The sequence below is a fragment of the Hippocampus zosterae genome, chromosome 11 (assembly GCF_025434085.1).
Source record: "Hippocampus zosterae strain Florida chromosome 11, ASM2543408v3, whole genome shotgun sequence".
Taxonomy (NCBI): Eukaryota; Metazoa; Chordata; class Actinopteri; order Syngnathiformes; family Syngnathidae; genus Hippocampus; species Hippocampus zosterae.
The window spans coordinates 4,133,812-4,159,811 of NC_067461.1; the positions used below are offsets into that span (position 1 = coordinate 4,133,812).

The 26,000-nt window shown below is 46.5% G+C and overlaps 1 protein-coding gene across 2 annotated transcripts in view; it reads right to left on the reverse strand.

Moving 5' to 3' along the window:
• The window catches only part of insyn2ab (inhibitory synaptic factor 2Ab), a 31,889-nt gene extending 18,484 nt beyond the window's left edge, over nucleotides 1-13,405 (reverse strand). For both annotated transcript variants that reach the window (XM_052080881.1, XM_052080880.1), the window contains exons 1-3: nucleotides 13,089-13,405; nucleotides 12,844-12,961; nucleotides 2,809-3,937 (exon numbers count right to left, since the gene is read on the reverse strand). In XM_052080881.1, coding sequence (XP_051936841.1) covers nucleotides 2,809-3,932 — 1,124 coding nt within the window. In that variant the 5' untranslated portion in view covers nucleotides 3,933-3,937; nucleotides 12,844-12,961; nucleotides 13,089-13,405. The remainder of the gene's footprint in view (nucleotides 1-2,808; nucleotides 3,938-12,843; nucleotides 12,962-13,088) is intronic.
• Between the last annotated feature and the right edge of the window lie 12,595 nt (nucleotides 13,406-26,000).

Consider the following 26,000-nt stretch of genomic DNA (forward strand, 5'->3'; position numbering starts at 1 on the left):
CCTGAATTTAGAAATTAGCCGCGTGCAAGTACAGTGGTACCGCTACTTACGAAATGAATTGGTTCATGAATCAATTTCTGAACGTTTTTCTTAAGTAGAGATGCATTTTCCACATAAATTCTCATAATCTGTTCCAAGGCCCCCCAAAAATCAGACATAAATGTTTTCTAAAGCATAAAACGGCATCAAAATATGTAGCAAATACATGCAAATACACACGACACTTAAGTAGAGATTCCTCTTAGCCAATGGGATGCTAGGAAGATGCTAGCTAATAGCCAATGACAGAGCAGCTATAACTATGTTGCGTTCAGGAAACTCGGAGCTGTGACTAGCAGCCCATACTGTATGTTTACCTGTCGTATCTTAATATTTCTTTCGTAACAAGAGGCAATATTTTACTGTTGAGGCGTTTTGTAACTTGAACATTTCGTGGGCAATATGTCCGACGACCGCGGCTCCTCAATCTGACTTGTGGTACAGAGCAAGAGAGAGAGAAAAACGGGTGGGGGTAGCGGTGGCGGTGCAAACAGAAAAGCTTCTCCTCTGAAAGTCATTCTCTAAGCTGACTGCTGGCGGAATTCCAATGTTGTGTTGTTTGCTCACGTCAGCTGTCCTGGGAGATGTCCTACCCTCTCGTCTGTTTCACTGTCCACACGCTAACAAAAAGCATTCCACCGCTAACCTCTGCGTCTGCCGGCGGAGGTGATGCGGCGAAAGCCTCACAGCAAGTGCGAACACACATTTTGGATTTGATTATGATGATGTGGTGGTTGGTGTGCAGCTCGGGCCTTCAAGGCCTTCCTTGCAGCCAGCAAATGCTCTCAGAAGCAAATAATCTACATTTGAAACTTCGCATGAAATGGAAATGATTTTTATTTTGGCCTCATTTCATCGCATGCGTCATCTGTGGGTCAAGTTATTTATTTTTTTCATTTACCGGTATTTATTTTTGTCCAATCAGATTTCAGCGTCAATGCGTTGTCATGCACATATGTGGTCGAATGCTTTCAGCACCAACCAATCACCCCCCCCCCACTTCCCCCAAACATACAAATAAATACTTTTATGCATTCCATTTTATGCATTCCTCCAACACAACAACTGACAAACACTTTGAAGTCCTGCCAGAATCTGTTTCCATTTCCCCAGCCACCATGATTAATGCAGCAAAACTCTCCATTCTCAGGTTGCATCGCTTGAAGATTCATCAAACTTGCTTTCATCGTGCAATATTTGGGAAGAGAGAATCATTCGTTCTGCTACCTTCTGGCAGGATAGCGCTCGCGCGTCCGACCTCTAATAAGCCACGTGCGGCGTAATAAGATAAAACTGCATTTTCATCTTCACTTGTCATGATTTTTGCGGTAAATGCTGGCGAGTTGGAAGGTTGCCTTTCCTCACACGTTATTTCGACGAGACACCACTCTAACCTTTCACGGTGTGTCTAGACTAAAAGGAGTGCCTAAAAACAAAACAACAACCCCCCCCCCCTCCCTCAGAGTAAAGTTTGGAAAAGAGTCAGCTGGCATATTGAGTTGAGTGCATATATTTCGCCCCTCGAACGCAACTGTGGAAAAGTCATTGTTATTCCTTTCGGCCGAGTGGGTTCATTGCCTGGTGTAAATTGCCAATATCAAGCAGAATTGTGTCGCTAAAGGGAATGTAACGAGGCCGGACTCAGTAGGATTCCTTAATCATAACCAAACACACTGTAGGTATTGTGCAGTGGATCAAAAGCCTGTTCAAGCAATTTCCTGGCTTTTGTTCCTGGTGTTTTGGAAGACCGGACACGGCCCAGATGGATTTTTTTTGGGGTGGGGGCTGTGGGGGAGGGGGGGGGGCAACTCTTTGCTATTTGTGAGGCAGAACGGTGGTTAGCATGTTCGCGTCATAGTGCAGAAGTGCAGGATTCGAATCTAGGCTTGTGTGGAGTTTGCTTGTTCTCCCCATCGTTTTTTTGAAAAGCGGGGTTGTTGGATGTAACTATTAAAGTCATGTAACTTAGTTCCTCTGACAATTGAGTAATGAGTAACTGAACTACATTACTTTTGAAGTCAAGTCAACCCTCAAATAACCAAGTTACTTTTTCAAGGTAACCGGGGCTGCACTGCGCGGAGCAAACCAAATCAGCTTTTTCCATTGAAATGAATGGAAATGCCGCTAATCCGTTACCCCGTGTTTTTAGTTGGGGCATTCGCAAGTCAAGGCAACACTGGACTGTGTGTTGCCAGATTTTCTCTTGCTCTTCTGAAGTGGGCGGCCCGGTAGTCCAGTGGTTAGCACGTCGGCTTCACAGTGCAGAGGTACCGGGTTCGATTCCAGCTCCGGCCTCCTTGTGTGGAGTTTGCATGTTCTCCCCGGGCCTGCGTGGGTTTTCTCCGGGTGCTCCGGTTTCCTCCCACATTCCAAAAACATGCGTGGCAGGCTGATTGAACACTCTAAATTGTCCCTAGGTGTGAGTGTGAATGCGGATGGTTGTTCGTTTCTGTGATTGGCTGGCAACCGATTCAGGGTGTCCTCCGCCTACTGCCCGGAGACAGCTGGGATAGGCTCCAGCACCCCCCGCGACCCTAGTGAGGATCAAGCGGTATGGAAGATGAATGAATGAATGAATGAATCTTCTAAAGTGACTGTTTTGAGGAATCTCAGGCGACAGTTTGCACTGCAATGAATTTAGGTGAATTTCCATAGTGGACAGAGTGACACCGCTTGGCGTAAATTTTAGCTCAAAATAAAAATTCCTGTCAAACGGTTTTCAATAAATATGCCATTTATCCATCCGTTCATCCATCGATTGACACTCACCCTTCTCGCTGCGCTTCACCTTTCTCCAACTCCTGAATAACTCCGAGCAGGACCTTGATGGTCTCCTGGCTGGAGTTGATGAGCGTCTCCATCGCCTGCAGCTGTGCTTTGATATCCTTGTCATCCGATAAGGGAATTATCTGCTGGCCGCCGCCCACGCCTAGAGCTGCTCCGGTATTTCCCGGGGGGAAGCCCGCGCCCGTCCCCGGCGTCTGCTGCAGTTTAGAGGACGCCGACGTGTGCCTCGTCCGACACGGTCCTTCCGACTGCGCCGAACATTTGGCGCTGTGAGGGAACGTCTGTGACTGCTGCTCGCTCGGCTGCGCTCCCTTTTTTCTTTTGCAAGCCTTGGAGGGGCTCCCTAAAGACTCCACTCGGGTCAAAGAATTCCACGCGACCGGGCCCCGGCCCTTCGCTAAGTCCGAAGTAGCCAGCTGACGCTTGGAGGAGGCACCGGCATCACTTTCGTCTCGGTGTAATCCTTTGTGTTTGGTCCTTGTGCCGCAGTCCTGGTGCTCCGGTTCACTTTTGGACGAAGGGTTGCTCAGACGGGAGTCTTGCGAGAAATGCGAGTCCGTGCAAGAGGGTCCGTCCACACAGTTGGCGTCGCAAATCAAATCCTCCGTCTCGCTGCTGTCGTTGGTGTGATGGAGCAACGCTTTGGTCTGCCCCACAATCTTACCCTCGCACTTGGAAGTCACCCCGATGGGTTGCCCGTCATCTCCGACTGCTTTTATGTCACTCAAAAAGCCATTATTGTGTCCCCTGTAATCTTCCACCAGGGCGGCGTGTTTAAACGTGTGGCCCTTTTTCCTCTCAAAGGGAAAAGTTTTGTATCGTTTGGTTAGGTCCGGCGATGTCTGCACGCCGGTGCTCCTGGTCACGTTTGGGATGGATCGTCTGGCGGGCATGGTCATGTACCGTCGGTGGGTCACTTTACAGGAAATGGATCTGGTGTGCTTTCCTCGATACTCATGCTGCGCTTCGCAGATATCCTGAAATCGCACCTGCAAGGCCTTGTTTTTCTTCTTCACCTGCTGATCGTCGAGGTTGTGCGCGAGGTCGGAATCGGAGTCATCGGAGTCTGACGCAACCATGCATTTGCCGTCCTCTTTGCTCACCATATTTCCTGAGAACGGAAGACGTCAAATGTGAGTAGATTCCAGGGCTACGGCGCGGTAAAATATTTTGATTTGGTAGTGCGGATGCTGTGAAGGCTCAACCGAGTCCAAGACTTTAAATCACAGTGCAAATGACACACAGCCATCAATAACAAAAATAGAAAATGATAATCGCGAGGCGGACGGGTGAGGAAATGCTATGAATGCAAATGTATGTGAAAGTGCTTCATAGCAATTTGTGAGAAACGTCCCAAGTAATTTTGTTTTTTGGATTCACGTATTTTTTTGGGGGTGCAATCAATCCTCAGCTATTCACGGAAAAATTCACCTATTCGCACTCTTGTAATAACAAAGACCCCACAAGATGGCACCACCACTAATGGGAAAGTAGTACAGTCCGAACCTCGTTACAAGGCACCTCGAGGGACATTGGGAATATTTAATGACCTGTCCGCCGTCTTTTGCTGAAAAACAATCGTAAGACGGTGGTAAAGGCCGGTTAAATAGAAAAGCAGTGCTTTGGTCCCAATCCTGCTGCCAAGGAACTATGGACCGTTGCATTCCCGCTATCAAAGGGTCTGAGTAGATATTACAGACCGCAATCTATGACAATTCGAATTTCATTCATTCATCTTCCTAACCGCTTGATCCTCACCAGGGTCGCGGGGGGCGCTGGAGCCTATCCCAGCCGTCTCCGGGCAGTAGGCGGGGGACACCCAGAATCGATTGCCAACCAATCGCAGGGCACACAGAGACGAACAACCATCCACGCTCACACTCACATCAAGGGACAATTTAGAGTGTTCAATCAGCCTCCCATGCATATTTTTGTAATGTGGGAGGAAACCGGAGCACCCGGAGAAAACCCACGCAAGCCTCGGGAGAATATGCAAACTCCACACGGGGAGGCCGGAGCTGGAATCGAACCCGGTACCTCTGCACTGTGAAACCGACGTGCTAACCACTGGACTACTGGGCCGCCCCTATTCGAATTTCCATCCATCCATCCATTTTCCGAACCGCTTAATCCTCACCAGGGTCGCGGAGGTGCTGGAGCCTATCCCAGCCGTCTTCGGGCAGTAGGCGGGGGACACCCTGAATCGGTTGCCAGCCAATCGCAGGGCACACAGAGACGAACAACCATTCGCACTCACACTCACACCTAGGGACAATTTAGAGTGTTCAATCAGCCTGCCATGCATATTTTTGGAATGTGGGAGGAAACCGGAGCACCCGGAGAAAACCCACGCAGGCCCGGGGAGAACATGCAAACTCCACACGGGGAGGCCGGAGCTGGAATTGAACCCGGTACCTCTGCACTGTGAAGCCGACGTGCTAACCACTGGACTACCGGGCCGCCCCTATTCGAATTTGTTTTTGTTTTTTTCCACGGAACAATTTCATAAGTGCAATCGCCGTTTTGTGCCCGCTGCGTTGTTTCTCTTCCATAAAGTATTCGTACCCACCAAGCTGTGAGCGTGAAATCTCGCACTATCTGGCATTGATCTTGGCGGCCGCCTGAGCTCTCCGAGTGTTTCGACGGTTCCCATTCAACGCGGTCCCTCTGTGTGCTTTGCTGCAAAGCAGTTTTATTGCCACTCCGCTAGAACTGCATGGGGACCCCCACCCCCCCCCATATAAATGCGGTACTGCCGCAATGGTAAAACACAAGCTCTCATATTTTTATTTAGTGGGTGTTCAGGGCTCAGTTAGTATCGGGGCGGAAGTCTTCTTACGCGATCAATCGGCGCATTAACATTTGTCCACACGGAGTATAATATCGGGCGGGTTACGTTCGGGTAAACACTCCAACTAATGCGTGTCTGTGACAGCGTGAGTTCATGTTATTTATCTATCTATTCTCTGTCGCGCACCACAGTAACCGTGAATTCTCTGTATTCGATACCCTTTTTACGGTCACGCCCCTTCGTATAAGCCAGGGGTGCTCATTACATCGATCACGATCGACCGGTTGATGGTCCCAAGTGGATCGCGAGGGGTGTATAGGAGAAAAAACAAACAAACAATTGTGTGTCTTTGTGCATGTTAGTAATATTTTTTGGGTGTTAATGTACACTGCACCCTAATCATCCAATCAGTCTCGTTTTCACAAAAAGTATTCAAATAATGAAATAAAACAAAGCAGGTAAATCTTTAACCTACGGTGCCGCGTGACCTGCGTCACCGGAAAATGTTAGCGCTCAGCGGTCTGCAATTGCAGCTTGTGATCGATGCTGTTGCGCTATATCTTTTATCGTTATCATTATTCTCATTCGGAGTTTGTTTCGTGTGCAATTCACCAAGGTCACGGGCGAAGAATAGGAATCTAGAGAGCCGAGGGAAGCACTTTAAAACGGTATGTGTGAGCTACGATGGTTACCAGGCTGCAAAACGGGAAAAACGCGGGAGGCGAAGATCGCCTTTTCGATCAAACGAAAAGGCGATCTTCGGTCCAAAAAGTTCGGGAAATAATCGCTACAGGCAATGTACAATATCATTGAAACCGGAGCACCCGGAGGAAACCGGAGCACCCGGAGAAAACCCACGCAGGCCTGGGGAGAACATGCAAACTCCACACAGGGAGGCCGCAGCTGGCATCGAACCCGGTACCTCTGCACTGTGAAGCCGACGTGCTAACCACTGGACTACCGGCCGCGCAATGTGTCTGAGTAAAAAGAATATTACGATCGTTGAGGAAAGACCAAACGTCTATATGAGTCGTGCGCTCGTCCGCCAGGGTCCACCTGTAGGTTCCGGAGTTCCTCAGGGCAACATCAGTGTCATCATGCAGTCTCAGCAGTATCGAGCAAAATGATGGAGCACCGTGCCAAATATAAACTCTGCGCTGGATGTTCACAAATCTGTCCGTTCTGACCTTCAACTTGAAAAGGCTACGGAGCATATCGTGATCCTTTTTAATGCAGTCCAAGTAAATAATTTTACGCCTGGCTGGAAAGTAAACAAGCACGCACGCGATGACAGAATATCCGTAAACAGAATCAGAACCCCGTGTTTGCGCATCCATTTATTTCCTTTAGATAAACACGAGGAATGTTTGTGTTTTAATTTGTCGTTGTTAGGGATGTTTAATGAGCTACCTGTTCAAAGTCATCCGGTTGTGTCTTTGCGTTTACATGTAATGAAGCTTAAAAGGCTTTGATCAAATTGACATTTGCAGTCCGAGCATGTGTTGCTTGTTCACGGTCGTCACGCGTGCGCGGTTCGGCGATGAATTATGATCCTCCTCGGCGAATGCGAAGTCATACACGTTGAACTTTGAGGGAATTATATTCCGCACCACGCGGCGCAAAAAAAAAAAAAAGCAGCGAGATGAAAAGACACCAACTGATGGAAAGAGCTGTGGGAAGAATTTATTGCCGTGTAATTCGCACGCAGCTCCTTTGAGAATAATCAAGTCGATCATTATGAAAGTAAATATGTTTAGGATTTTGGTGTAGTGGTGACTTTTAAACTGGACAATATATTTAACAGGTACAGTGTTGACGCTGTATTTTCTGAAGGCTGTTTTTTTTAAAATATCCATCCATCCATTTTCTGGACCGCTTAATACTCACTAGGGTCGCGGGGGGTGCTGGAGCCTATCCCAGCCGTCTTCGGGCAGTAGGCGGGGGACACCCTGGATCGGTTGCCAGCCAATCGCAGGGCACACAGAAACGAACAACCATACCTAGGGACAATTTAGAGTGTTCAATCAGCCTGCCACGCATGTTTTTGGAATGTAGGAGGAAACCGGAGCACCCGGAGAAAACCCACGCAGGCCCGGGGAGAACATGCAAACTCCACACAGGGAGGCTGGAGCTGGAATCGAACCCGGTACCTCTGCACTGTGAAGCCGACGTGCTAACCACTGGACGACCGGGCCGCTTTTTTAAATATTATTAGTTATTATCAGTATTTATAGACCAGCAACAGAGAATTTTAAAATGGATTCTACAATTGACCGGGAGCCAGTGTAAAGGAGACGATGCAATGAACTTTTACACACTGACAGAAGGCAAACAGCTCCCCCCCCCAAAAAAAAAAAAAATTTCCTGCAGCGCATATGCAGAGCGAACTGCTAAAAAAAACGGCTGTTGATATTTGCTCGAGTTTATCTGATTGCCTCTATGCCCCGTTGTCACCCTTCTGAATAAGAGCACTTTCATCTTAAGTGGCAGCCCCTTGGGGGGGGCGCTGCCTCGCGTTTCACCTTGCAAACGGTCAACGGTGACCCTCCCTGTATTCAAACTGCAGTGGTGGACAGGGAATATATTTCGAGCCGACCGTGTTTCATCTTGCGGGCCATAAGTCAGCGCAAATGATTCGGTACCCGGTGAGGATCATACCGCAGCGCTACTTGCTCATCCTTGATTATGCACAAACAATATACTTTGCCGTCTTGTGAATTTACACAGTGTTGCTTTGACAGCAGGAGCAGCTGGATTTTTTTATTTGTATTTTTTTTTCCGGGGCGGTCGGGCATTTGTTCCAAAGCATTGCCTGACATTGCACTTTGATTTCAGAGTAGGTTGCTTGTCAGAAGCATTTGCGGATGTACCGTTCTGTAGAATTCCACATGGGAGTCGACTGTTTTATTACCACCCTCCACCTTAAAAAAAAAAAAAAAAAAAAAAAAGCCAATCCGACACCACTTAAGAGGTAATCACGTTTGCAGAACGTTAGCTGTGAGCACGAAAAGTGTCTCATGTAGCCATAAAAACCATGTAAAGCAGCCAAGTGGTAATCACACAAAAGGATTTAGCGCGGGGGGGGTGGGGGTGGGGGGGTCTCTTCCTAACACGCTTAAGTACGAGATAAATCGACAATCTCCTTTCTCCTCCTACTCCGCGTCTTGCTCCTCCTCCTTCTCCGGGGGCCAGCCACATCTCCGCTAATGACCCGAGGTCCTTCCCCCTCGATTTGGCCGCAGCTATCCAAAAAGGATTATGAATAATGCATTGACTCCAAAATTGCAAAAGTAATCCTCTGAAATCTCCTTATGTGCGCTGGCGGAGCGCGTCGTCTGTTCCAATTGCCCCTCGCTCCTTCGTGCTCCAAAATGTTACGTGGGTTTAAAAATATATACCTTACTCCATGGCGCAGCGATTGATTTATTATGACTGCGATGTTGTTCCAGAAGGAATTCCGACGGGGTGCGTTGCTATTTTCTATGCAATAGGAGTTGGGGTGGGAGACCAAACAAAAAACTGCCGATTCACCTTTTAGGTCCAGTGGAGAGAATGAGGCGGCTTAGCTTGTAACATCTTACGTCGCAGTCTGCCTACATGGATATTTACGTCGGAAAGCCCGGTCTAACCTCATCGAATAACTTTTTAAGTCATGCTATGAGAGCATTTCGACCTACACTGGGACTTGCCACTAGGACACGCTCGGGGGGTGTTCTGTATTCATGATCTTGCAGGTTGAGCCTGCAAGTCGTGCATTGTGCGCTGCATGCAGTGAAGTCATTGTGCATGCAGAAGGTTTCCTCGCATATATTTCAGAGTGTGACATTGCACCAACGACGTCTTCACAAGTGCACCGTAAAGGACGAGCTCGAACACTCTGCAAGGTGTTACATGCAATGTGTTTTTTTTTTTCCCCATCATCATCATTTTGACAGATTGTGTGCAAATGTGAAGATTTTTTATCTCTTATCCTGTGGTTTGAAATGTGTTAGGTTTGATTTTTTTTTTTTTTTTTTATCCTGCCGCTGCCCAGATTCTAGTTGACGTTGACAATAGTAAATATTAATCCTTTTTAGGCGCAGATTTTTTAGGCTTCAGGTTACAGGGTGGGTGAAAGGGTTAAATTTGTCCTGTATTTATTACCAACCAGGAATACATCTCAAGTTTATGCTGTTGTCGGATGTCTATATAATAAATGTTTGAGATGAAGGGCCATAAGTAGCTTTAAAAAAAAAAAAACTAAAACTAAAACCTACCATCGAGAAAACGTGTTGTTTATTTATGGAGCAATTATTCAGTAAAGATGGCAAGGTGTGAATCCGTTTGTTGAGTTGAAAAAATATACTACGACTAAAATGTCCGGTAGACCAGTGGTTAGCACGTTGGCTTCACAGTGCAGAGGTACCGGGTTCGATTCCAGCTCCGGCCTCCCTGTGTGGAGTTTGCATGTTCTCCCCGGGCCTGCGTGGGTTTTCTCCGGGTGCTCCGGTTTCCTCCCACATTCCAAAAACATGCGTGGCAGGCTGATTGAACACTCTAAATTGTCCCTAGGTGTGAGTGTGAGTGTGAATGGTTGTTCGTTTCTGTGTGCCCTGCGATTGGCTGGCAACCGATTCAGGGTGTCCCCCGCCTACTGCCCGGAGACAGCTGGGATAGGCTCAAGCACCCCCCGCGACCCTAATTAGGATCAAGCGGCTCGGAAGATGAATGAATAAAATGTATAAATATGAGAAACGACACTGAACGACATTTAATTTATTATTCCTTAGGTTTCGTTGCGTGATAACATTAACTTTAATGTCTTTGCGTTTTCCCCGTTCTTTGTTTTTCTGAGCGTGTCACCTGAATAAGGTGTCTGCATGTCACGCTCATATCTCTAATGATCAGATATTTTTTTTTTAAATCGGGATATATGACTCTACAAAGTATATGGATAACCTACTAGTGCATTAAAACTAATCTGATTGAAAATAGATGAGGTGTTGCTGATCTTTATTTTATTTATTATTTTTTGGGGGGGTCATCTTAATGATGTGTTTCTATTTTCAGTCAATCAATCGACTAATCCAATCAACTCAATCGAGGAGCATCTGGGTTGTGTTGAGCAGCGTTTTCCCAAAATTATCCCAAAAGCCAGAGCACTTGTTTCCCCGGGAGGAAAATTTCACAGCACAACGTCCAAGAAAGATGTTCATAAAAGGTATGAATAATGAAATAACTTATGATCTGATCTCACCGTACTCACAAATTGATTTAATGTGAAATCTGGGACCTGTTCAGACAACAGGTGGACTCAAATTGTCGCTTGAGTGGACCTGCTGCCATCTAATGAAGGAGCATTTCATTGTTCTGCCTGCCACTACACATCGCTGGTATAAATAGATAAAAAAAATAGATAGTTGATTGAGAAAGAATCATTTTTAGGAAGCATGAAGTGAAATTTGCGCCGGATGGTCGGGAAAATATTTTTTTTGCGAATCTGGCAGGAGAATACAGTACAATTTTACTCTTCTTTGTCTTTTCTGGTGTTCTGTGGCACCACGCTGCCCCTCACAGGATAGTCTTGGTAGTTCGGCAGACATCTGGTTTGGGGGAAAGACTTTGCGATAGATTTGGGGCGGGGATATGATTTTGTGTTTCCTGGTTTTTGTCATCTCGAGTAAATCACAAGCAAACTTTGCGGAAAGACTCTTGCGCTGTCCACAAAAACGTTTGTCTAGTCTTGCCCAGCGTGTCAGTGTCGTGCCAGTCACGGATGATAGCCGAGTTTTAATTTGCCAAGTCTCGATAGGACGTCCACTTATTGATCGGCGGTACCGATCAGCTTTTTGTGACCAAAGGACTTTGATATTTGTTTGCCAAGAAGGAGCCGTGGGAGAAGATGTAGAAGTCGACTCCGACGTTAGCTTCTATGCTAGCTGCCGACTGGCTAGCTGCCATCTGCGTTTCACTTGTGATCAAAAGGCACAGCGGTTGTTGTTTGCGTTTTATATCACGCAAGTGGTAGGTTTGACCGTCGATTGGCGTTTATCGCATTTTATCATCTGTCGTGAACATTAAGAGCATATTTAAAAGAGTGTTTGATTGTTTCTAACGTATTATGAAATGAATGAAGGCTTCGCGCTTGAGCGACACTTAATCACGTTAAATTGTTCCAACGTTGCCTCGACAGTAAATAAAAGTTTTTTTACGATGGTGACAGTTGGGACTCTCTCACGAATGACTCCAAATAAGGTTTCATTAAGAAAATGTCGTTTTGAAACGTCAACCGGCGGGGAGGTCGGCCGGTGTGAAAATTGGCGCTCTCACATCGTTTTAAACGATTTATCAAAGTCTGACTACAGTCAGCGTTTGGAATCCGCAACCTTCGTTTGTAAAATTAAACTCAGGCGGGGGCGAGTTCGTGAGGACACATTTGGGGATTAAACCCAATTTTGCGGATGCCTTTTAATGTTTGTCGTGTCTCTCACACCCACACGCTTTTTACCTCACCCTGATGAATCCGTCGAGCCGGTAAGGTTGGGCTGCGAGCACGCAACCCGATGATGGAGTGCGATGCGTATCTGGATTTATGTAACAAGTGAAAAAAGAAACTGCTGAGGTCGGCAAGTGCTGCGGTTGGCGCCTTGAAGCTTTGCCCCGAGTGATTCCCATCATTCCAGGTGAGCTATGACGCGGCGAGACCGGTTGAAAGTCTGACTGTATACGTGACGCCGTACCCTTGAGCATCCCGGATTATCGCTCGTAATATTCCTGAAACCATGGCGCTTTATCTCCGCCTTGAGGAACGCATCATCCGTTCCGTATAAATGTGTCGCGGAACTTATAAAAGCGGCCGAAAAGGGCGGGCCTTCCCGTGGTCAATCATCCGACGCGACTCATGAACCCTCGTCCGTATTTTCCCGTCTTCCCGCAGGTACGGCATACTTGAGGATGTCGTGCGATTTAAAGCCACAACCACATTGCGTGTGAAGGAACTGTCAATCAGTAAGGGAAGAGGACATTTGCACTGATTCTGGAGGCAGAAATGCCCCCCCTCCCAATCTCGCAGGCACCCGTTCACACGCAACGCCAACGGGGGGGGGGGGGACGGTATTTTATGAGAATTTATTACTCAGTTACGACAGCCGCATAAGTTGTTGCCGGGCGTCCGCTCGGATTGAAATACGTGCAACTGAGGAAGGGGGTGTCAGAGGGGGGGGGGGGGTCGGATTGACACCTCTTACCTTGAGACCCAGATCAGAGGTGCAAAGGACAAGCGAGCGCCTCTCCCCCGTGTCCATCCGCGCGTTGGTCAGGCGCCGCGCTTGCGTCCAGCCGGAAAGGCAGCCGGTGCGTTGACAGCTGGAATAGTTGTGGCCCATCCGGCAGGCATGTTTCGGTTATGAGAGCGCATGAAAACAAGAGCAGAAAATAACCTCTGCTATCTCACTCGGACTTTCTACTTCACATCTCCGCGAGTGACACTCACCGGTTACGGGCGCTCGCAGCGGAGATCTCCATCTCGGGGTGCTGCTGCTGATGATGATGCTGATGCTGCCGCTGCTGCAATCCCTGTGCATTCATGACTGAGTGCGAGTGTGTATGTGCGAGGGAGAGGGAGAGGGTGGGCTGGCGGGTGGGGAGGAGGAGGAGGAGGAGGAATGAGGAGTGGAGGGGGATGGCATGGAAGCTGCTGGGGAGAGTCCGCTCGGCGGTCCGCATCGCCGGTGAAGACCCCCTTAACTTGTCCTCCACAGACTGGATGATTTGACACTGAGCTGTTATGTAATCCGAATGGGGCTTGGGAAAGGAGGAGGAGGGGGTTGGGGGGGCAGAGGGTTTTTGGGGAGGTGGGGCGGGGGTGGTGTTGGAAAAAAGAGCGAATGCATTGTGCTTTTAATTGGATGTCTCCCACCCAGCTACTTCCTACAGCGCCGCCGCCGACGACACCTCCGCCCGTCTATGGATCTGACACTTTGTTTACGAGAGGTTTTGAAGGGGCCGAATCGAGCCGGGGTTCCGCGCAGAAAGAACCGGGACGGGGGCGGGTCAGCACAGCGCTAGTCTTAATGAGGCTCATGCAGAGACGAGTGGGAGAATGGAAGAACGTGAGAAAGTAATAGAGACAGTGAGTTAAGGCGAGAGAGAGAGAGAGAGAGAGAGAGAGAGAGAGAGAGAAGCTGGCTGATATTGATTCGGCGGCCACCTGATATTTATTAGGCGGCCTCTAAATTCATTCGGGGCGGCCCGGTAGTCCAGTGGTTAGCACGTCGGCTTCACAGTGCAGAGGTACCGGGTTCGATTCCAGTTCCGGCCTCCCTGTGTGGAGTTTGCATGTTCTCCCCGGGCCTGCGTGGGTTTTCTCCGGGTGCTCCGGTTTCCTCCCACATTCCAAAAACATGCGTGGCAGGCTGATTGGACGCTCTAAATTGTCCCTAGTTGTGAGTGTGAGCGTGAATGGTTGTTCGTTTCCTTGTGCCCTGCGATTGGCTGGCAACTGATTCAGGTTCTCCCCGGGCCTGCGTGGGTTTTCTCCGGGTACTCCGTTTTCCTCCCACATTAAAAAAAAAACATGCATGGCAGGCTGATTGGACGCTCTAAATTGTCCCTAGTTGTGAGTGTGAGTGCGAATGGTTGTTCGTTTCTGTGTGCCCTGCGATTGGCTGGCAACCGGTTCAGGGTGTCCCCAGCCTACTGCCCGAAAAAAAGCTGGGATAGCAGCTCCAGCACCCCCCGCGACCCTAGTGAGGATCAAGCGGTACGGAAGATGAATGAATGAATGAATGAATAAATTCATTCGCTCTCTCTCTCTGTGTGACCTAATGACGTCTAAAATCCTGTCAATAAAGGCGACATGAAGGACTCAGTCGGTATCAATTATAAATCTGTAGCATGCATATTATGAGCAAGAAAAGCCAAAAATCGGATTGGGTGATTTCGTTTGAAGGCATTTGTCTTGGCCGGTGTTAGCGGATCAAACATTGCGTTTTTGTTCCCGTAAACTGCCTTTGTAACCACTGTTTGGAACCGTTTTTTGGTGAATAGCTTGATATTAATCGATACATAACGCTGAGTCTAAATTCCAATAACCGCCCTTCCACACGTGAAGTTACTCTCCATCTATGACATGGATCGACTGGGCTGGGTCAAGCTCCAGAGCCACTTTCAAGCGACAGAGTCCAACCCACTGGACTTCACAGTCGGGAAAAGCCATCCATCCATCCATCCATCATCTACCACTTATCCGGGGCCGGGTCGCGGGGGCAACAGCTTTAGCAGGGAAGCCCAGACTTCCCTCTCCCTAGCTACTTCTTCCAGCTCTCCCCGGGGGATCCCGAGGCGTTCCCAGGCCAGCTGGGTGACATAGTCTCTCCAGCGTGTCCTGGGTCTTCCTCGGGGTCTCCTCCCGGTGGGACATGCCCGGAACACCTCACCAGGGAGGCGTTCAGGAGGCATCCGAATCAGATGCCCAAGCCACCTCATCTGGCTCCTCTCGATGTGGAGGAGAAGCGGCTGGACTCTGAGCCCCTCCCGGATGACCGAGCTTCTCACCTTATCTCTAAGGGAGAGCCCGGACACCCTGCGGAGAAAACTCATTTCGGCCGCTGGTATCCGGGATCTCGTTCTTTCGGTCACGACCCATAGCTCGTGACCATAGATCAGGAAAAGCCATCATGCAGAAATGTTCGTGAAATCCAAGCCCAAAAGTAAGCAAGGCTACGTGAAGTTAAGATTGGAGTCATCAACGTGGACTCGATTGCTCGGCGAAGTTGTCGATGGCGTGGCGGTGGGAATATTTGAGTTTGGTAGCGCGTCCATGTGCCATACTGTCCCCCGAAGCGTACTGCGGGAAGTGCTGCCTCCGCAAGTACAATGCTTTTTAATTATCTTTATGGGAGTCTGCTTTTTTTCCCCCCCCTCTCAGTCAGAGCTTCTGTTCCGCATGTAAAAGGCCAGTGTAGTCACCAGGCTCAGACTACCCCCCCCCGTGCCCCCCCCCGGTCGTCTTGGTAATAACCAGCCGTCCGAACTCGCTGCTTGTATAAGACCCCTTGAGATGGGTTCATTTTGACATGCGTCAGGTCGTTAAAACACTAGTAATCCACACACAACCATTGCCGCGCAAGCTAATTACCTTGCTAATGCGAGCGGCTAGCCATTTTTATTCGACGGCCTGATTTTTGTGTTTTTTTTTCTTCTTTTTTTTAATTATTCCTCCTTTTTAATCACGTCCCTGTACACTCACTCGACAATTTTGACAATTTGGACGGGGCCATAACCAATGTGTCTGTAAGCCGTCTCATTAGTACTTGATACACTCGCTCGACTCTTGTAGCCGCGTGAAAGCACACACCGTTATGGGATTTTACGAGAAAGAAAAATAAGACTTTGTGGCGTAGTTCTCGCAGCACCTCAAACTGTAAAGGCAGATTTTTTTATTGCCCACCTATGCTACTGTGCAACTTCTATGAAGCGTGACTGTAAAAGAAACTATTTCATTAATTAGAGAATTTCAAAGGTGAGAATTTTGTGGGCTCTTTGAACTGAAGCTTGCTGCTATAAACTCCACTCCAGACTTGCTGGCTTTTTTTGGGGGGTGGGGGTGGGGGCCTCATTTCAGAAAAAGGATGAGAAATGAGTCCTAAAGGGTGAGTGACATGACAACGAAAGTCGGATCATTATTTCCTCATGTTAGTTGCCTTAACGCAAACAAGAGAAATGCTTTTTCCAAGTCAGTTTTCTTTCACGAGGTCAATCGGGGGGGGGGGGGGCGTTGGGTCATTGCTGGGATCTGCTGACTGTTGTCGTATTGATTTACTTGTCTGTTCCCGGCCCGGCATGTTCTTAAACCTGATGACAAGCTTCTGAGCCCTAAGACGCCGCACGCATGCTGATCGCAAACCCCACAAACAATTTTCCTCGCGCGTAAGACTCATGACCCGCAGGGCAATTCGGGCATACGCAGGGGTGCATTGTTTTTTTTTTTTTCCATTCGGCCAGTCTTTGCACACTGTACGTCACCCGACAGCTCCAAATGACCGAGACATGTTACGTCAAACTAGCAAAAAAGTAGCTCTAATTATCTTGCACATCTCTGCTAGAACTTACACATCTTCTCCATGTGCCTTAGTGGGTTTTCTCCGGGTACTCCGGTTTCCTCCCACGTTCCAAAAACATGCATGGCAGACTGATTCGAGACTCAAAATTGTCCCGAGGTGAGAGTGTAAGTGCGGATGGTTGTTCGTCACTGTGTGCCCTGCGATTGGCTAGAAACGGGTTCAGGGTGTTGCCCGAAAATAGCTGGGATAGCCCCGGCACGTTCACGACCCTTGTGAGGATAAAGCCGATCGGAAAATGGATGGATGGAAAATGCTTTCTTGCTCATCTCAGCTCATGGCATGCTTATTCTCTTCTCAGACAGGACACAACCCCTTGACCATATAAAGGAAGAAAACTAGTCATCTTCACTTTTTAGTTGCGCCCTCTGGTGGAGGAGATCATTGCAACGTGACAATTTAACCCGCGTGACAACCAGCCCCGGCCAGTTTCCCTACGATTTCCTGCAGCAGATTTTAGAATTGCGTTTTTGAATGTAGGTCAGCAGAGAAAGCCTTCCTGGCTCTGACAGCCAACCACTGTCGCTCATCCTTTTCGGGGTCGTGGAGCGTTGGAGCCCATCCCAGCAGACTTGGGGTGAAAGGAAGAATTCACCCGAGACTGCTGGGCTGATATTGAGGCAAACACCCATTCAGACCGTCAGTGCGCCGAAGTCAGGCATGTCAGTAATCTCGCCGTGCGTAATGAGCGATACAAGGCGGTTGAGCGGGTAGAGCTTCACCCCCCCTCCCTCGACCGATTCGCTTCACCCCCTTTCTTCAAGTGCTGTGATTGACTTGCCACAGGCTGGAATACATGAAAATGCTTCCTCATAGTAATGCAAAAAAGATCCTCCACCCCTCCCCAAGTGCTCACTGATGAGTGTCAGTTTAACCATTCATTACGGGAAGGGAGCCCTGGAGCCTCCGGGCCGTTGCACACGCGCGCGCACGCCCAACTTTCAAGCATTTGAATGAAGACGTTCCATAAAAGATGGAAGGAGAGTTGCGGAAGTTCCCACATAAGCACCGTGCTATTTCGGAGATCATTCCGCGCTTCCGCAGGGGGAATGCCTCGGTCTCAAATGTGAGCCGCGCGAGTAAATCAAATAAATCTCCCGTATTAACAGCTCATCCCCAGGTGAAATGGAAATGCCTATATTAACATCTGAAAAAGCCAAGCAGGCTTTCATACATTTTTTTTTTTAATCTAAATTGTTTGTCAGTGTTTTCCGACTGTACGGGGGAATCAGGACAAGAGTGATCACTGGAAATAGCAAACTTGAATAAACAAGACTTTTGTTTCTGTTCCTCAAACTTGCTGTGCGTATCTAGGACCCTGTGGATCACAACAGAAAATTTTGCATTTTTTAGTGAGGGGGGGGGGGATTTCTGTAGTTATCTTACTGACACAAGAAGCGGCAAACCATTCAATATAAGGTACACTTAGTTTGGATCTATTTAGAGGGTTGGTTCTTAACCTTTTTTGAGGTCCAGAACCCAACCAGTTAATATGCACATTCCACCGAACCCTTCATGAGTGAAAAATAAATATACAGTACATATTTTTTTTAACAAATTCAAGATATCAAAAAAATAAATAAAAATGCATTTATTAAAAACAAAAAAGTAAATACATTTTTCAAAAATATACATATATATATATACTCAAGTATACTTTAAAAAAAATTATTGTATGACGTACTATCACGACAGTCACGCACGCGTTGACTACTAAGTGAACTAAATTTCCCAAAGCACCGATTGGACAAGCAATGTCATGTGATCATCTGCAGCCAATGATGGCCAAGTGGGCGTGTCATAACTAATTAACATGCTGAGGCGCGTATGTCTTACCTTCCATGGCAGAGGTTCCGTCGAACCCCCGAGACCCATTCGCCAAACCCCTTGGGTTCGATTGAACCCAGGTTAAGAAGATTTAGAGTATGTCGGAGTATCTAATTTTGTGTCCAGGTGATCCTTCCCCCACGAGATAATATTCAATTTATATTCCTCTTTCGACAGGTTACTTCAAGTGTTGATGCAATAAAGTCTGTCCTATTAGACCATTAAAATCTGCCACAATCCTTCACTATTAACTGCCGTGGAAAAGTGGCTGTTAAAGCAAATGCTAATTTGTCAAAGATGTTAAAATTAAACACGGGACAAATAATCAAGTCATGTAACTTGTTACGTAACACAACACTTCCTTTTTGGGGGGCTGCGGACGAGTCCTAATCTCAGGGTGGCGATCTGGCAGCCCGCTCTTCATCCTCTGCTGAAAACTGTCTCCTTAACTATGAGGAGTTTCTTGTGTAAACTGCAGTCTGATAATCGTGTTGATTTATGCGCTGCGTACGCAAGTCCTCGCGAGGACACGTTCAAGCTCGGCTAATCCGACACTGGGCGGCTTCTCCTTGGATCAACTGAAATGAGCGACGGGGAATGTGCCGAGCGCACTTTTTCATGTTCCGACGCAGTTTGGATTCAATTTGGGCAACGAGCTCGCAGTTACCGCGGCCTCGGAGAGCGCTGGCGCGGAAAAGAATGATGGAACTATTAGCGTACTAGCTGTCGAACGGTAGCCACGGCGCTCGTATTTATTTTTTAGCGCCGGAAATCGCACGGCCCGCTTGTTTTAATGCAGGCAGAGTTTGACAAAGACGAGAGTTGTTATCAAAGGCGGTGAGGAAGGTGTGAGGGCGGGGGGTGGGGGGGTGCTTTGAGGTGGATGCCATTCAAATTTGAGGAGTTCGACAAAGTGAAGAAAATAAGCGGTTGGATTTAATTGTTTCAAGTTTCTTTCCCTTCGGAGGAAGACAAAAGCGAGTTGCACCCTTAATGCTGAAAGAATGAGAATTAAAGCAAAGCAACTTTCGGTTGAGCGGTAGAAAATGGACGAATGGATATTACAGTGGTACCTCTACTTACGAAATTAATTGAAATTTCTTTACTCAAAAATTTTGTAAGTAGAGACGCGTTTTCCATATAAATGCCCTAATCCGTTCCAAGCCCCCCAGAATTCTGACATGAAAATGCATCAACATATGTAACAAATACATTATAAATACATACATTTGCAATTAGATTATTGCACAATAAATCAGAGTTGTGCATAGTGTAAAAAACAAAGAATAAAGAATAAAAATTATGGTAATTTCACTTTTAACTGCATTCTCATCACTTTTTGCCCTCTTTAGTTCATGTTCTCTCTCAGAAGTGGTTTTTGCTTGCCGTTTTGTAAAGAACCTATCCAAGGACTTTTGCTTTTGTCGGCTTTGAACGATCCTTTGAAAATGTCCAAGACATCAGTATATTGAGCGATCGCCCGACTGGTGAACACTTTTTCTGGGTAATTCACATTAACGTAAAAGTATCGCCTCATGGCCTGAGGGGTGAATGACGAGGACGCTGCACAAACACATATCGATTTATCTACACGCGTAGACACCTAAAGTAGAGATACGTCTTAGCCAATGGGATGCTAGGAAGATGCTGGTAATAGCCAATGGCAGAGCAGCTAGCAGTATGTTGCGTTCAGGAAACCCGGAGCTGCCATTAACAGCCCGAACTGTATTTTTACCTTTCGTAACTTGAAATTTCTTTGGTAAAGAGGGAATATTTTCCTGTTGAGACGTTTCGTAACTAGAAAATTTCGTATGGAGAGATGTTCCTAAGTAGAGGTACCACTGTATATGACTTTACTACTGCGTTCGTGTGGTTTGGTTAGTAATGTATACATTTGGAATTGGCACAAATATGAATGACTCAGTGGCACACAATTAGAGAATCACAAGTCCAAGTTGAATTGCTCCTGATGAGATCACAAATGCAAATGTTGATACTTATTCCGAGTTTGTGTCCATCCAGCCGTAGAATTGTACCGTCACCTAACCAACTCATTTACACTTGCTTGACTGACACATTTTACCCTTGTTTTGACTCTCACTTAAAATTGCAATTTTTGTAATCATTGCGGTGTAAACACAATCTGAGTACGGGGACTCCACTTGTTCAAACTTTTTATCCCGAGAGGATCATCGCTAGGCCCCGGTTAATCCTCATGTGCTTGTTTCCTTTCAAACACAACATTGAGCTCAGCGTTTGTTTGAATTGCTGCCCGTGCGATGAATCACAACAGGAACCCACTTAGTCAGCTTATCAAAACAAAGATGCTCGACGGGAGCGGACGTCCTAATTAAGCGCTCAAGATTTCTTCGAGAAGAATTTTGCACGACATCAGAGAAGGTAGATTTAATAATGATCACATCACCTTTGCTGCGTCTCGACAAATATGAGAAGTCTTCTTGCTGTGACTAGCCAAATGCGTCCGCGCGGTTTCCGAGTGCGAGAACACATCTCTGTTCACCCGAATAAAACCACTGTTACTCATCCACTTTCCCCATCCGAGCTCCTATTTCAGCGATCGTGGCATACGGCTGGGATGCAGCGGAGCAGACGAATGACTTGCCAGGACTTTAGGCGGCAAAGCCATGATGCAGCATCTTTTCGGATTGAAGTAACAAAGAGATGCCGCGGCGTCTACAAGCTTGTCAGCCACAGGTTGACAATACGGAAATATGGAATGGAATTATAATGTCACTCAAACCCGAGTCTTCATCTTGTGTACCGGGATTTCAAACAGTGGAATAAAAATGCAAGCAAACACTTTTTGTCTGCGCTCGCGATATGCTTGGAATATTAAACGGAAGTGTGTTCCTGTGTGGCAAAGTTAGCGTCAGTCCGTTATGTAGTTAAGTTACATGAATTATTTTTTAAACAAGAGCACTATCAGGAAGTGCCGTATTAGCTCACTAAACTAGCTAGCTAAGAAGATAAGTCGCGTGAATTAGTTTCAAACAAGAGCGCTATCAGGAAGTGCCGTATTAGCTCACTAAACTAGCTAGCTAAGAAGATAAGTCGCGTGAATTAGTTTCAAACAAGAGCGCTATCAGGAAGTGGCGTATTAGCTCACTAAACTAGCTAGCTAAGAAGATAAGTCGCGTGAATTAGTTTCAAACAAGAGCGCTATCAGGAAGTGCCGTATTAGCTCACTAAACTAGCTAGCTAAGAAGATAAGTCGCGTGAATTAGTTTCAAACAAGAGCGCTATCAGGAAGTGCCGTATTAGCTCACTAAACTAGCTAGCTAAGAAGATAAGTCGCGTGAATTAGTTTCAAACAAGAGCGCTATCAGGAAGTGGCGTATTAGCTCACTAAACTAGCTAGCTAAGAAGATAAGTCGCGTGAATTAGTTTCAAACAAGAGCGCTATCAGGAAGTGCCGTATTAGCTCACTAAACTAGCTAGCTAAGAAGATAAGTCGCGTGAATTAGTTTCAAACAAGAGCGCTATCAGGAAGTGCCGTATTAGCTCACTAAACTAGCTAGCTAAGAAGATAAGTCGCGTGAATTAGTTTCAAACAAGAGCGCTATCAGGAAGTGCCGTATTAGCTCACTAAACTAGCTAGCTAAGAAGATAAGTCGCGTGAATTAGTTTCAAACAAGAGCGCCATCAGGAAGTGCCGTATTAGCTCACTAAACTAGCTAGCTAAGAAGATAAGTCGCGTGAATTAGTTTCAAACAAGAGCGCTATCAGGAAGTGCCGTATTAGCTCACTAAACTAGCTAGCTAAGAAGATAAGTCGCGTGAATTAGTTTCAAACAAGAGCGCTATCAGGAAGTGCCGAGTTAGCTAAATAAATTAGCTAACTAAGCGTTGCTAGCTAAACAGCGCTGGACAAATGTTGCCTTATTAAATGCCTTATCCCTTGTTATGGGCACATGCCTTTCGGCCACTTTGATTCCTTTTTTTCCATTTTAACAAGTGATGTTCAACAGCTCGTGTTGTATGACGTACATCGAATCCTACCCTGAATCAAAAGCCGAAAGTCATCGCACGTCGCCATGGGAACATCCGTTATGTTTTCCTTCGATGACTTGCAGTAAGGTGCCTTGCACCAGGCGATGTTCAAGTGCCGGGACTCTTTTTATCCTTTTGTCAGTGATTCACAGACATGGCAATAAACATTACTTGAATGGACCTCTCGACAGGCTACAGACGTGCGTCACGCGTGATTTTATGTGCCTGCTACCGGGCTGGAAGCACTTCGATTAGCACCTTTGCCCTTTCCCTCAACCTTTCAACTCCCTTTCTCTCCCAAGTTGTCTTCTCGCCATCTCACCGGGATCGTCCCGACCGCGCAAGCACAAGAACGTACAAGCAAACGCGTGCGGCCGAAGGTTAATTTGCTGGCGCCTCACGTGAATCCCTGCGGATTGTATTGATGACTTCAGAAGCACCGGGCAAATCGTGTGTCTGAATTCATGCGCCCCTCGAGATGAAAATGCGGCTTGGCATCGCTGAGGGAAGCTGCCAGATCTGTCGGCGGCCATTGTGGAAGTGCTTACTCATGCGCGGGCTCTACGCACACGCCGACACACGCGGTACGTGTTGTCGGAACATTCTCCACAACGCTCTGCACGGACCGGACACACACGCGGACATTTCTGAGTCGAATTCCTGTTGACTGCTAGATAGAATCTCTTTATTCGCGGTATGTTTGTCACAGTGGGGCCCCAAACTATTAGTTTGCCTTGCTCACCCGCGCAAAGGCAGCGAAGTTGGTCTCTCAGCTGGTGCGACTCAGCAGAAGCAACTGTTGTCAATGATTCAAGAGCATGAACGGAAAAAAACATTCAGCCAACTAGCCGATTGCTTGAAGGCCATAATCGGCTGATTTAATCGGCTGGCCGATTAATTGTTCGTGCCCTAGTTTTCTTTAGCAACAACGTGACTCTGGAACACATTACTTCACTGAACATTACTTGTGAATGTTTTTTTTTTCTCTCTTGGAATAAGAACAACTCATAAGTCAACTGTCATAAGTCAAGATGGACGCCGTAGGCCGACCTTAAGGTCCATCACCAATTTGATGGAGGTCTAAGTTACAGATCGTGGGCTTGATCAAGAGGCGGGAACGCGTTAAAAAAATTGATTTGCGGTTGGGTGGAAAATCGATTTGGACGAACACCAGAGACATCGGTGCAAGGTGCATTTGTGTAACACAGTCACATGCTAGGTGTGTGTTAGTGTATTTTGTGCGTACAGGTACTGAGAGACGAGACAAATTAAATCTGTGAATTTGTATGCGGCAATTAACAAAGCATGCTTGAACAAGCTTTGCACAGGCATCGTCCCACTGACCTAATGATGGGTCATTTAAGACATCATTGATTTCACAACATATGATTTTTACAAGATATTTCACAAGCGTTGCACTCAGCATACCCCGAGGCATTCTTTAAAAGCAATCACAGTTTTTGACAGTTAAATACCTGTCCCGCGATGAGGAAGCGATCATTACGCATGCAGATGAAGATAGATTGCTGCAGACCAGAAATGCTCTTACTTGGGAGAGGAGCGTCGAGGGGAACGTGGTTGCTAAGGAACAATGACGAGATTGTGCAGAGTGGTAGAATCTCACACTGGCGAGGTCATTAAAACAGTCCTTAGTCATATGCAAAACCCCTCCCCCAAAAACAACTACAAGCAAAAAAAACAAAAAACAAAAAACCCCATCCATGATGACAAAGAGTCCTTTTATCTAAGTGCACAACTCGCAGAGTAAATGTGTAGAAGACATAGATTTTCAGATGGAGTCAAACACTCTTTGAGAACATCCAGTTCAGTATCACAGGGTATGTATGGGAATGGATTTATTAAAAAAAAAAGAACACCATAGGTGTTTTTAATTCGACGCAATGAATTCCAATTGACAATGGGCGCATAGTGGATTTTGGACCTGATTATTAACCTCACACACACACACACAAAAGAAAACATAACTGTTGGATTTATTATTGTTTAGTAATCATACATTCACGTATTATTCGGTTGATTCTCGTGTCGTCATTTTATGCTCGCAATGAAGAATGCTTCTGCCTGTCAGTATAGTTTGATTTTGCTTGCAAAGAAGAACGCTTATGCTTGCAATCATTAGTTGGCTTTGCCTGCAATGAAGAACGCTTATGCTTTCAATAAAGATTTATCCTTTATTATTTACTCACATCTATAATCATTATATGTTCTTCATTATGTGCTCACTTTTGCTTGCTGTACTGTGTGAGAAGTTAGGGTCGCAACCACCTTTCCGAGGACGTGGCTGGGAAGAGATAACTGTTAAGACTAAACAGCGAGCAAGGCTGAACCGTGAATGGAGACATCAACACCAGCTGCAACGGGATGTTTATGTCTATTTGCACACATGTACGTAAATTGCACTCACATACACACACATAGTCAAACAAGTTCAGTGTGTGTTCAACAGCCCCCACCCTTTAGGTTGGACACACCTATGTAGTAGCTTTTCCCAATAAATGAGGAGGTGAAGGGGGAGATCGTTAGGGTTACGTGTGGAGAACTGAAACCGAACGCTTCTCCTCGTTCCCTCCTGGTACCAGAATCGAGTCTCCTGTCTCCTCCTTTTGGTTATTCTTGAGTGTCAATTTGGACCAACCTGACAAAAACCCACCCAACAAAAACACTGTGACGTTTGGAAGGAGAGACTGGTTGGTGCTGAAAAGTACGCAGCCTCAAAAAAACAAAAACAACGAAAACACAATTTTGCGTTCCTACGCAAATATTGCTTTGAACGTTTTTTAAAATGAGCATTTATATATTTCCGGGCCACATTGCCGACTGTAATCTCCATTGCGCGTTTGAAAAAAGGAAGCCCCTCAAAGACGGATAGAGTCATGAAGAAGGACTTGGAACGGTCGGTTTTAAATTTACTTTAAGGTAAAAGTTCGGAAAATGGATGGTAAAATAAAATAGGTATAAATGCTCATTCAAAACATGCGCTCCACTCGCAAAGAAAGTGTTATCTCGCGATTTTTGTGATTTCCCCCCCCCCCCCCCTTATGTCGCCTTAGTGGCTCAATAGAAAACTAAGATGTACTCAATTTCAAACATTGTACTCTCCGATAGACATTGTTTCTTCATAAAATATTGAATACGGACAAGGATGCTGACAGCTCCAGCTCCATTACATTTTTATTAAAAAGTAACGACGAATGTTTATTTTGAAAGTGCCAAAATCTTGTTTTACTTTGAAGTCGAAACAGGAAGTGATGATGTTGCCCAGTGCGAACGTTGTCTTGTATTGACCAAGAGCAAAACTATGCTGATGTCATGAGAGTTTTGAGGTAAGTTAAAACACATTCGCTGTTTCAATACTGTGGGAATTGCAATGTGTAATTTTTAAGCAAATCGGCAAACTGTTGGCTAGCGCCCGTTCAGGCTAATTAG